Source organism: Sceloporus occidentalis, unplaced genomic scaffold (genome assembly GCF_023333645.1).
Source record: "Sceloporus occidentalis isolate IW3139 unplaced genomic scaffold, rSceOcc1.0.p SCAF_209, whole genome shotgun sequence".
Taxonomy (NCBI): Eukaryota; Metazoa; Chordata; class Lepidosauria; order Squamata; family Phrynosomatidae; genus Sceloporus; species Sceloporus occidentalis.
The window spans coordinates 272,106-285,411 of NW_028317189.1; the positions used below are offsets into that span (position 1 = coordinate 272,106).

Here is a 13,306-nt window from a genome sequence, read left to right on the forward strand (position 1 = left end):
AATGTGTTTTGTCAGCAATTACAGTTTCGTTGCAGCTCCCGCGCGACTATTCACGTGTATTCTGTATCAGTAATCGTCGGCATATCCATTTCCTCACATGTTGAAATTCCCAGCTGAGGCTCCATATTTATTCAGACATCAGCTTTCTATGGACATTTTACACTGAATTGGAAGAGCGTGCCAATAACGCTCATGCGCAGGACATGCCATCCGGTACCCCGGGCAAAATTTCAACGGCACTTCCTGCGTAAATTTATTGCCCCTAGTGTAGCCGAGCCGCCACGTGTATCCATTAGGATCTGCTGCTGATATAAGAGACAACAGGAAGTGAGATGTGCAAGGGAAAAATACTTCCCCCTGCTTTTTATTATTATTTTTTTTTTCCATAATTTTTTTGTTGACGTATATACCGTATATATATATATATGTATATATATATATATATATGAAAATTATTAAGGAGAAGAATACATATCCTGTGAAACATGACTAAACAGACACATTAATCACCAGCTTGCTCAAGCTGTGGCATAATAAAATTTAAACATTAAAAAATGTAAATCACATTTTGCAATAAATATAGAAAATGAATTGAACTGAATCCCCCAACCTTTGTGATGTGACTCATTACCCACAGGTAACAAGTGCATGTAAACATGGGGTAAGTAATCTGCAACTACCCCCCCCCACACTAACATTCCCTCTGTTTTCATTAGAGGGATCGCTCACACGAGAAGGAAGCGAAGCATTTTAGAAGCCAGGGCTCCATTGATTTAACGTTCACCCTTGAAGCTGAACTCATTGCAGCTGTCTGCCAGCCCTCGAATTCCCAGGCCGTGCCAGAACATGCTACCCTTCCTAGGACACTGGGGGATGGGGAAATGGTTGGCAAAAAATAGGAAACAATAAAGTCACTTCGGAAATGAATGGCAAATCTTGTAATGTGACACACGCAGTGCTTCCTAGGACGGAAAAAAAATACTTTGTGTGCATTTGTGTCCAGCTGTCTGTCTGTGTTTACGTGTGCCGCCATCTGCCGTAACGCTGCAATAATATTTCTCATTCTCATTGAACTCTCTCCTTTTTGCCAAAACTTCAGAAAATTTTAAGGGGGACTGTCACATATCTTAGATAGAAACTTAAATCCAATTCTAAAAAACATCTTTCAATTCTTTTTTATAATTTTTAAGATATTTAAATGTATTGTTGAGCTCCCATTGACTTTAATGGGAGCGCTACAGAGGTAGGAAGTGTACTTAAGTATGCTTCCAGCCTACACTCGGTTAAACGCCTGGTTTTAGTAAAGACAACCAGTGGGGAGTGGGATTTTCTTATTCAAGTAACTAATACATGTTTGTACCGATTGTAATAGATGTCTATGATATAATTAATTATGCATACATATATGAAATATATCATATATCCAAGAGTGTTTTATAGGGTTGCACACAGTTGTACGCTGTGATCTCTTTAGTCTCATTAGCAGTTAAAGTCAACAATCACATTATACAAAGACAATCAATACAACAGACTGACGTCATTAACAAGCTCAGCCGCTGCTACGTTACAGTCACCCAATTCTCTGATTTCAGGCCAAGTTCAATGATGGCACAGGATTAGAAAGGGAAGAGTCAGACAGATAGAAAAGGGAGAAAAACTGGGGGAGAGAATGTGACGAGGGAAAGAACAGAAAGAGAGACAGGAACCATGGTAAGAGAGGAGGTACAGATCAAGGTTACTGACTTAAAAGGAAGGGAGGTAAGGCGCAAGGAGATTTAGTGAAGTGACAGATCGTGTGATATGGGGTATGAGACGGTGTGTATGGTAGACACCATACTCTTATTACCCATGATGGGACGCTGAGTCTAATGTGTGCGTATGATTTAGAGAGAGAGAGCCAGCTGGTGGTTCTAAAATGTTGTTGTTGTTCATTATTTTTACCCCTCTAACAATTAGGTTTACCTGCTCCACTCTTGTGTATAAAGGTCTTAAGTATGAGTGAGCCATTCCAAAACAGGCTCCACTAGGAGAGCAAGTTGGTCCATTGTTTAGAATAGTGCTGCCCAGAAATTTTTTTTAAAGACCCTGGAGGTCCACATGCGAGTAGTACTGGTTTAGAATCACAGAGATGTCTTATATCCATACCTGGGAACTCCCATGGTTTGACCCGGTGTCTCTGGGAGAAGACCTGCTTCCCTGATCTCTGGGTCTTTTTTCTTTGTAAAGGACTGGGGATATTGGGTTTCATGAAGATATTGCACATGCTGTGGATACTCTCATTGATAACATAAGTTCTAGAATCAATGCAGTGTCCCTGTTAATGTTAAGTGAATCTCGGCCAAACAGAAGGTTGACCAGAAACCACAAACCCTAAAGTAATTTGGTGGATTTGGGTATGGCGCCCAGCATTATTTACTATGTTAATGAAAAGAAGAAGAATATATGAATCCTAAAATAATAAAAGGGTATAAAACTGTCATCATGGTTGGAGGAATTAAGCAAGTAAATGTTGTCCTTTTCAGTTCCATGCTGCAATGCCATGTGTTTAACAATTCGCCACAATAATGTTCCACCTATTTTTAACCATACTTGTCCATTCTGTGGCCCATGTGAAAAAATTGTCTCCCCAAAGTTATCTTTTTTGATATAAAGCATAGGGGAGTCTTTGTTCCTAGGTGATTATAGGATGTAAATATGTCCCTGTCTATCATTATCTTCAGCTAGTTTTGGGTGAAAGGTTGCACATCGCTCGGTCCTGTTATACATTTAGAATTTTAGGATGTTGAGTTTGTAACATTTCCAGGCTTGATGTTCTATAACTTCTGATGAAGGATCGTCACTGCTAACAATCGCTTCACTTTTGACAAACAGAACCTTTACTCAGAAAGTCATCCGAAACATTATTCTGCAATTCTGGATCCTGTCTGCACCTTCAGCTTTCACTTGTTTGTCTGGCGTAAAATTAACCGTTTCTTTCTCACAGAATGGGCTGAATGCTCTGCACCTGTCCAGTAAGGAGGGCCACCTTAAAATGGTGAGCGAGCTTCTATCAAAAGACATTGTCCTGGAGACTACCACCAAGGTAAGAAGGAAAGAGAATGGGATGCTCTTTCATTGGCATGGACAACCCACTACCGTGATTTTTTCTTTTCAGTGTTTTATATATTTTTGTCGTAATCTTCTCATAATCTTCCATACCATATTTTGTTCACTTTTTCTTTGTTTTTTTTATCTTTGTGCTCCACGATCCCTGTTAAGCCTAATATTTTTTGTTGTATGAGCCTCAACGTTTATATTATCTGTACCTTGCACTTTATTTTTGCACTATTAACATTATTTAATTCTAGTACCCTCTTCTTTCACCACATCTCTGTCCCACCTTTTTTAAACCCCCCTCTAGAGTCTTTCATTTTTTATACCTCATTTCCAAGCCCAGTTTACATTGTTTTTAAATATGGTCCCAATCTGTATTTGACTTACTCGCCCATCTTCTTTCTTCTATATAACTGTCTGCTAATTTCTCTCCCGCTATTCTTGGTTTACGACTATACAGAAGGGGAACACGGCCTTGCACATCGCAGCTTTGGCTGGTCAGCTGGATGTGGTGCGAGAGTTGGTTAATTACGGGGCTAACGTCAACAGTCAGTCACAGGTAACAATCTCAGAATGTTTACGTTGCTCATTAATCGTCCGGTGTGTAATGTTCCAATTAAAAGTGTCATTCTATAAATTGTTTATTTCTCATACAATAATCCGGTGACCTTTGACCTTGTTTTGTTTTTGACAACAGAAAGGCTTTACGCCCCTCTATATGGCTGCGCAAGAGAACCATCTTCCTGTGGTCAAGTTCCTTTTGGAGAACGGAGCCAATCAGAACCTGGCAACCGAGGTCAGTGGCCATGTGTACTGCGTCCCCTTTCAGTGACATCATGTTCTCTATGTCGTATGATCATTTTCTACTTCCTGTTGGATCACTCTGCATTCATCTGCTCACTTCCTGTTTTCGGGGAAAAACATTATCTTCAACCAGATGAAGCTTTAAGTTGGTCTGGTTGGACATACGATGCTGTATGTATCCCAGCATCTCAAATAGCCAAATACGCCCTCTTCTCTTCGAAGTTCTGGTTAGCGGTTTCGGCCGGATTCTGGGCTTTACTGAGATGTGAATGTATGAAATATTGGTAGTTATTTATGTAACTAAAACATTATTGTGACTTTGAGAGTGGTAGAACACCGTGAGACCGTCATACCCAGCAAACATTCTGAGCTCCTAGAAAAAAGAGACATCCGGGATGGAAAAAATGGATGGAGGGACTCAAAAGGCTCAAAGAAAAAAAACGTTCCTCCTAAACAGGGAAGCTTGGGAGGTATAACCCAATTTCCACTTAGCTTGAACAGTTCATTTATAGTAGTTAAACGCATAATAAAATAACAAAATTGTGACGTTTTGAGCCATGCGTCTCTCCGGTAAGCCCACGTGTAGTCTGTGGCCCTTTCAATTTATATAAAGTGTAGGTATTGCCCTTTTTCTAGATACAATTCATTATGCATTTTGTTGGCTCCACGCACCAAACCCCTTTCCTACAGGGATCGCGGAGTTCCTTTTTAATACATATATATAAAATATTTAGCAGCGGCAATCCGCAAAAGCCCTATCCCTCCTCCCCTGTCTCTGGAGCTTCAAAGCCTGAACGCCGTGCTGATCCGGCAAATCTCATTTGCATTAGAGCAGCTAATGGAAATCTAAATGGTTTGCCTCGACACACACAGGAAAATAGAGACACATTTGCATCGGTGTTCATGCATGTTTAATCAAACAATGTTAAGGAATTTTTTTTTTATGAAAATTTCCCTTTTATGATGATTACTCTAAGAGGATTCTTTTTATGTTACTGTCTTTGTATTGTCTCTATTTCCTTCACTTGTCTTTCCCGTTCTTCTCATGGCCCAGAGCTTCTGTATAAGGGTGTATTCCAATCTCATTCCTCACCCCGAAATTTTTGCCCCCAAGGAATTGTTTGAGCCCTTCAACTAGAGGGCCAATAGGTGTGGAAGTATGGGGTGTATATGAGTCCTTATAATATCTGGCCCTAAGGGAGCCTGGGATGCAAATCAAGACCATGAGATTTGTCTCGTATGCTCTATGATCGTGTTCTCCCTGTCTGTTCTTACCGAGTTCTCATAAATCCCCCAAGTTTGTGCCCTTTAACCCATGCCTGCCTGCACACCTGGCTTCTGTTTCCGATAATGTTCAACCTGGCAACTTCTACTCATGACTTCCCAGAACATTTCTTCCTGGTCACTTTTTTAAATTATTTTCAATGGATCCATGTATAAAGTGGATATAGAGGCAAAAGGTGATTGTTGTTGACATTATTTGCATGCGCCTACCCAGAATCCCTTGTGGTTGTGGCAGCACCATGAGATTTCTGAGAGAAAAACAAGCCTTCTGGCTTGTCTGGTAGATGAGTGTTTAATAATAATGCTTCTACTACCCCCTTAAATTTAAGTGGAAGGGTTTTCCATCACCTTTATCCACCATAACTTTGGTTATAAATTTAACTGTGATGACATCATCCATATCAGGCCTTTATTAGTTTTTGGGATGATATGGAATGCAGTCCTACGTCAGCTGGAATGATGCCACCTGCCTTTTTGTTTTGTTTTATTACTGTCGCCGATTGTTTTCTGACCTTATATTCTCTAAACCTGTTTACAGGATGGTTTCACCCCATTAGCCGTAGCTCTCCAACAAGGCCATGAAAATGTAGTGGCTTATCTCATCAGCTACGGAATGAAAGGAAAGGTCCGGCTCCCGGCTCTGCACATCGCCGCTCGCAATGATGACACGCGCACCGCTGCCGTGCTGCTGCAGAACGATCCAAACGCGGACGTATTGTCAAAGGTCAGATGGAGTGACAGATTATCCTTAATAACTTCTACACGGCTGATAATGTAAACCCAGCAGTACTTGGTCACCTGGTTTTGGGGCCATCACTACCTGGGTTGGGTTCCGCGGTCACTTACAGGTGTTCCATTGGCAGTATATTCAGATAGAAGCTCGTCACATGTGAAACTTTAGCCAGGTTGCAAGGAAAGGAAACCCTTCTTCTTCATGACTTGCCATGTGGTTCTTAAATGGAACAGTGCTGTCAACCTTGTGTGACCCAACTCTTTACGTCTATTCTGTCGTTGCCCTTCTGTTCTGCAATATATGTTTTTGTTACAGACGGGATTCACACCGCTACACATCGCCGCTCACTATGAAAATCTAAACGTCGCACAGCTACTGTTGAATCGAGGAGCGAATGTTAACTTTACCCCCCAGGTAATGTCTTTCTATGTGTAGTCAGAACGCCCATTTGGTACTCTATATGACTGACCAAGACCCTGGGAGGCTACATATGGTGGGACTTGCTCGTTGGAGCCTACTGTTTGTGGCAATTGTGCAAGCGATGGCCTATGGCGTCTTACAATGGATCTGTCTTTTTCCCAAAAATAGAATAAAATATATACGTTTTGAAACCCAACTTACTGTATGTTTATGTCGTGTTCCCGGGAACTTCATTATTTTTCCCCTCTCTTTTCTCTCCCCTGTTGTTATCCATCTTTTTTGGTGGAAGCAGCCTTTGTAAGGGCAGAAAATGTATTATTATTTACATAGGTTTTAGATTTCCTGACGTAAAAGATACAATATACGATAGGTAATTTTAATGAATGTAGTTATTATTATTATTATACTTTATTTGTAAAGCGCCGACAGATTCCGCAGCGCTGTACAAGGTAAACAGATAACGACAAGTACAAAATGACAAGCAATTGACAGCTTACATTCTAGTTATGATAAAAACGGTGAAGATGGCAATTTCTCTTGTTCTCTGTATCTCCAATTGGGCAATTTTTATATGGGGGTATTAAAATGAAGTGATATATTTGCCTTTCCTCACACCCATACCCCTTTCCTCTCTCTCCGTAGAATGGCATCAGTGCACTCCACATCGCCTCCCGCCGTGGCAATATTATCATGGTTCGGCTGTTGCTGGATCGTGGGGCGCAGATAGACGCACGCACCAAGGTAATGGTGTGCGTAATGGACGTTGTGCTGCGCTGTATGCTGAGACAGCTCTGCTATGACGGTCCCAGTCTTTTTGTTGAGTTCGCGGTGCCGGCTGTGTGTAATGTGTTACAGTGTGAGAAATTGTCCTTTGTTCCACGCAGGACGAGCTGACCCCTCTGCACTGTGCTGTGCGCAATGGACATGTGCGAATATCAGAGATTCTGCTGGATCATGGGGCACCCATTCAGGCCAAAACCAAGGTACTTGTGCAGCAGTTACCCGCAGAGTATTTGCCCCTGCCTCGGGGTAAATGGGCACATTCTCAGAGTCACACAGTCTGGACCTGACTCCTTCGTATTCTGCCTTACACTATTTATATCTGAGCCTCTCGTCTTTTACTTTTCTCACTGGCACATCACAAGCTGAAATCCCTGGCCAGGTGACTCAGTTTAATCTTGAAATTGTATCAATCGTATTCCTTATCTCCTAATCCTTTTGGTTTTATGCGTTAGAACGTCTCTACGATACAATTTTTGTGATGCGTTGTGAAAGGGTTAATACGTAAAGAGGCTCAGGTCATTTAAAAAGTTCCCAGGTATGCTCCCAGTGGTCAGCGGATCGGGCTCTACAGTCTAAGAGACTCTGGGAAGAGTAAGTTTTTAAAGGTTTCCGTTCCACTAATTAAGATTGTGTCCACATTAAAGCCTGTCCTTTTTTCTTAAGTCGTTTAAAGAGGCAAGGGGAGCTCCTCTTTTTCTAGTTTACCCTTACATACAGTATTTGTACAGAACTAAGTGTTGGCCTTTACTGTACTATGTAAGTGGATTCGTTCATATCTCTTATAATGACCTTTGAGGACCATTTGCCATATTGACATATTTTCATGAATTAAATTGTGCCAAACATGTCTTCTCTTCGTGAGCATATCTTTCCTCTTTCTGCTGTCTCAATGACAATGGACTCTACATTTCAGAAGTCTGGTAGAGATAGGTTACTCAGAGGTCAGACTAGTTGAGTTTTTTTTAATTATATATATATATATTTAATGGTGTGTGGAAGCAGCATTTTTAGCCGCGGGCAGTCTTTAAATATTTCAAATCCTGTGCCCAAGAGCTGACACCTCTCTCTCTTTGTTCAGAACGGTCTGTCTCCGATACACATGGCCTCTCAGGGGGATCACCTGGACTGTGTGCGACTTCTACTGCAGTACCAGGCTCATATTGATGACATCACACTGGACCACCTGACTCCGCTGCATGTGGCCGCTCACTGTGGTCACCATCGTGTGGCCAAAATATTGCTGGATAAAGGAGCGAAACCCAATGCTAGGGCTCTGGTAAGAAATGTGGAGAATGCAGCGTGTACACATCACGTGAACAGTACGGCTGTGATAACTTTGTCTCCTGTATAGTGTCTCATTCTTCGTGTTCTAGGAGGGCTTTAAATTAGACATGGTTATTAAACTAGCTGTAAGCCTGCAAAATGATAAAGAAGTCTTAAGGCAGGATGGCGGGGAGGTAGCCTTGAACAAAAAGAAGACTTTGGATATACAATGGTCTCCGGGCTACAGAATCTGTGTCGCAGTCCAGAGAACTGATGGAATTCTGACTTGAATGTTCTGCCCCAGTCGTTCCCATAACATTGATAAATCATGTGGCAGGATGTTTTCAGCATACATATGTGGTCTTTGGCAACCCTTGTGTAGCAGGTCAGCGGCCATTGGGTCGTTGTCCATATTGACCTGCTAATTTTCACCAACTAACCTTGCCATTGATGGACTGGAGCTGAGTATGAAGCGGGGATGTTCTGTCCTCCTGCTGTATGGTGTAGATATACCACTAACCTAGTTTTTAGGCACATAATAAATCCACCCAAGTTTCTCCAGTCACTTTGCTTTGTTATTTAATGTTCCTATGTTTCCATCTCCTGACTTGGTCTTTCTCTTTCTCTGTGTAGAATGGCTTCACCCCCCTGCACATTGCCTGTAAGAAGAGTCATATTAGAGTCATGGAGCTTCTCTTGAAGTCTGGAGCATCCATTGACGCTGTCACAGAGGTCAGGAAGCTACATTCAAGTCTGTTGGGGGGGTCCTTAATCACATATTTCTCTCTCCTTACTCTTCTTTTCATAAGGTTTACTTTCCCCTCTGCCTCTCCCTGCCACTTAGTGTCAAAACACAGTTTAAAGTAAGGTTTATTGTCCATCTCTAGAATTATACGATCCAAGGTTGCATGGTGTTACCGTCATGCTAAAGTGTTCCAGATGTACAAATAGCCAATGATGCAGCTTGACCTAAACTTTGCATTAACCAAGCTGCTGCCACGTACATAGATCAAAGGGTTTTTAGCATACACCAATGATAAGCAGGGTACATATGTCATATAGATTTCCATAATACATCTGTTTTCTTTCATAGGGACCTGTAAGATCATAATATCGTGCCGCTGTGCACAGCCAGTCCTCGGCCATACTTAGTCATTGGGCGACTGTTGGCCTTAATGTGCCAGAGCCGCCTTGTAATTGTCAGTCTGGCCCTGCTCCCCAAGATAGGTCTGGGAGGTGACCCCATAACTATATCCCTGGATATAGGGGATGTGTATTAAGAGGAGTTCTGGTACAAAGTGATACAATCATTGTAATCAGTTTGCACCTGGACCCCATAGTTTCCATTGTTCTAATACTCTAATTGCACTCTTTATTTGTCTTTTGATTTCTTCCTTATGCTTTTCTCTCATTCACTTTTTTCATATGTGTCTCCTGCTTTCTTCTGCAGTCTGGTCTGACTCCTCTCCATGTGGCCTCCTTCATGGGACATCTACCCATCGTGAAAACACTCCTGCATAAGGGAGCGTCGCCAAACGTCTTCAGTGTGGTGAGAGCAAAGCTACACAAAAACAACACATTTAATACAAATATATCACACAGCAGCGTTCCGCAGCGCTACACCCCCCTCATCATGAAACAATGCCTGGTGGGTTACTGAACCAAGCACAACCACGATATTGCCATCAAGAAAGTGGCACAGCAGGGGCATTACTGAGTGTAACTACCACTGAGAATGGTATTTGTTGTGATGTTACAGAAGGTAGAGACCCCTTTGCATATGGCAGCTCGTGCAGCTCACACGGATGTGGCGGAGTTTCTGCTGCAAAACAAGGCAAAGGTGAACGCCAGAGCTAAGGTAAGACAGTGTGACTTCGGGTGAAAATGCGTATGGTTTATTCTCTATAGATGGGTTTAGTAAGGGTGTTTGCAGGAGAGTTGCAGTTTCATTTCAGTGAGCTCTGCTTCAAGAATAGCTTGGACTCCCCTGAATAAAGCATACATAAATTAGTGAGATGTCTTGAAAGTGAATGAACTATGCATTGCGCAGGAAGAGCGCAGAACTTCTTGCAGAGCCTTTTCAAGGTCATTCTTTGCATTGACTCATTCAGCGGCTTTGCAGCCAGTTTGTTCTTAAAACGCGTCCTGGATGGTTGGTTTCTTTACTCCCGTTTAAGGATTAACGCTTTGTTTGTGCTGTCGGATTTTTTTCCAAGTTCCTGTTGCATCCTACAAAAAAGTAATGAACAGCGCATTCCACATGATTATAGCGCTCAGTTATTTAATTCCCCCGGTTCTGAACATTGTGATAGTACCGGTAAACACGCACTTTTGGATGCCTTATGTAACATTTTTATGATTTCCTCTGTTGTACTTTTGCCACCCTTTATTCTCCAACAGGATGACCAAACTCCCCTGCACTCTGCTGCCCGCTCCGGGCACTTCGATATGGTGCGTTTGCTTCTCGCCAACGGAGCTCACCCGGATCCCCCGACAACTGCAGGTCACACTCCCCTACACCTCGCTGCGAGAGGAGGTCATACCCAGACCGCAGAACTGCTGTTGGACAACCAGGCTTCGCACACATCGATGACCAAGGTATGGCTGCAGCACAAATCCTTCAACCTTCCACAGAATCATTGGCTCTCACGTTCTATAAAGAACGACCTCAGTGCCCTTGCATAGGACAATGCCGGAATCCCTCTCCTTGCAATGTATGTTTTCACTGTCTCTCTACTTTCCTTGCAAATGGTAATTCTTCATTCATTTTCGGTTCTCGGAAGGACCTTTCCCTCTCAATGTCATTAGCACTCAATTCTTCATGGTGCCTCTCCACCCTTCTCTCTGTAATCTTTTTCATTTGCTTTTTGTAACAGCTGTTCTCTTTTTTTTTTTCCTTTGCGAATGCTCACTGTCCTTTTTTTCTCACCTTAGAAAGGCTTTACTCCCCTCCATGTGGCAGCAAAATACGGGAGGATCCAGATTGCAGAGTTGTTGTTGGAGAGAGGTGCTCACTCCAACAGTGCTGGCAAGGTGACTTCTTCATAATTACCATGACAGTACCTTATGGATGGATGGAAGGATAGATGGATGGATGAATAGATGGATGGATGGATGGATGGATATATGGATGGATAGATAGATAGATAGATAGATAGATAGATAGATAGATAGATAGATAGATAGATAGATAGATAGATAGATGGATGGATGGATGGATGGATAGACGGATAGATAAATAGATGGATGGATAGATGGATGGATGGATTATAGATAGATAGATAGATGGATGGATGGATGGATGGATGGATGGATGGATAGACGGATAGATAAATAGATGGATGGCTAGATGGATGAATGGATTATAGATAGATAGATAGATAGATAGATAGATGGATGGATGGATAGATGGATAGACGGATAGATAAATAGATGGATGGCTAGATGGATGAATGGATTATAGATAGATAGATAGATAGATAGATAGATAGATAGATAGGGTTGTCCCCAGCTGACAGTTGGGTCAGTAAAGTTGACTCATCAGTTCACATGGCAGTTGAGCTGAAAAGGGACTAAGACTCAACAAAATAAACTTGGCATCCTCAGGGAGGGCTAATTGACCCCAAACTATTCAGTTCTATAGGACTCGACAGCTCGGTTGAATTGAACTAGATGAAAACTCGCCCCAGCTCAACAGGAGACTCATAATGTCCAGCTTTACAGCCCTTCACTCAGCTTGGCTTTTTTGCGAACAGACAAGTTGATGTGATGTGAACTGGTTTTACGTTCCTAGTGGTTTCACAATTGTAGTAAATAGATGCGCCCGTATACATTTGCAGTCTCTGCATCTGGTCCCTCTCTTTAAGTATCCAACATGTTTCCAGATTGCATTTGTGAGTCTCTGAACGTTGTGCACCTCTTGCACTTGTGTGTTAAATGTTAGTCTTTGCCTGTTTCACTTTAGAACGTTGTGTAACCAGAATACAAATTAGCATGTGTTGATGATTCTGTATTTCCTTGTGCATATTATTATATAATACACCAGATTATCTTTCTCTTTTATTCAAAGACTGGTCTAACACCCCTACATGTTGCTGTTTATCACAATCACCTCAACATTGTGCGACTTTTGCTGAACAAGGGTGCATACCCTCATTGCAGCGCTAGGGTAAGTGAACACAAGACTGAAGTGATGGATCACACATAACGTAATCCCATGCACCTTACATGCAACCCATTAATAGACCGGAGAAAGGAGAGATTAATACGGAAGTCTTGTTATCATTATATATTCCGTTACGTGTCCGCGTCTCATTGTATTACCGGGTTACCAACGTGCTCAACAGAAGCTGAAACCCAGATCAAAAGACCTTTAACCAACTTCCCTCTGCGCTCGTATAAGACCGGCACGCACATAACGCTATTTTGCTGTTCCAGAACGGGTACACCCCCCTACACATGGCCGTGAAGCAGCGCTCCGTGGACACGGCCCGCGCCCTGCTCCAGTTCGGGGCGACCTGTAACGCACAGTCCTTGCAAGGAGTCAGCCCTCTGCACCTCGCTTCTCAGGAAGGTCACACGGACATGGTGACACTACTTCTCAGCAAGCAAGCAAATGTACACCTGGGAAACAAGGTGCTCACATCACACGCTGTAACACGTTTCATATTATGTTCCTGACACGTACGCGTCATACCCTAGCATGCGCTGCATAATGCGTGTCCCAATGTAGCACTTAAAGGTGCTGTTCCACCAACATCAATTGCGCTCTCTAGCATGTTAAGCAAATAGCAGATCTGTCGATTTTTTCTTTGAATCATTAATATTATTTATTGTTTTATATAGCGCCATCATATTCCGTGGCGCTGGGGAATGGGTAGTGATGATTTCTGGAGTAATGGGAATGGTAAATTCAGCACATGTGTA

At 42.4% G+C, this 13,306-nt stretch overlaps 1 protein-coding gene across 1 annotated transcript in view; it reads left to right on the forward strand.

Moving 5' to 3' along the window:
- The window catches only part of LOC149277569 (uncharacterized), a 73,510-nt gene that overhangs the window by 35,177 nt on the left and 25,027 nt on the right, over positions 1 to 13,306 (forward strand). Inside the window, exons 3-17 of the mRNA XM_089502714.1 lie at positions 2,984 to 3,082; positions 3,554 to 3,652; positions 3,791 to 3,889; positions 5,720 to 5,905; positions 6,230 to 6,328; positions 6,977 to 7,075; positions 7,219 to 7,317; positions 8,196 to 8,393; positions 9,014 to 9,112; positions 9,831 to 9,929; positions 10,140 to 10,238; positions 10,781 to 10,978; positions 11,315 to 11,413; positions 12,450 to 12,548; positions 12,818 to 13,015. Coding sequence (XP_089358840.1) covers positions 2,984 to 3,082; positions 3,554 to 3,652; positions 3,791 to 3,889; positions 5,720 to 5,905; positions 6,230 to 6,328; positions 6,977 to 7,075; positions 7,219 to 7,317; positions 8,196 to 8,393; positions 9,014 to 9,112; positions 9,831 to 9,929; positions 10,140 to 10,238; positions 10,781 to 10,978; positions 11,315 to 11,413; positions 12,450 to 12,548; positions 12,818 to 13,015 — 1,869 coding nt within the window. The remainder of the gene's footprint in view (positions 1 to 2,983; positions 3,083 to 3,553; positions 3,653 to 3,790; positions 3,890 to 5,719; positions 5,906 to 6,229; positions 6,329 to 6,976; positions 7,076 to 7,218; positions 7,318 to 8,195; positions 8,394 to 9,013; positions 9,113 to 9,830; positions 9,930 to 10,139; positions 10,239 to 10,780; positions 10,979 to 11,314; positions 11,414 to 12,449; positions 12,549 to 12,817; positions 13,016 to 13,306) is intronic.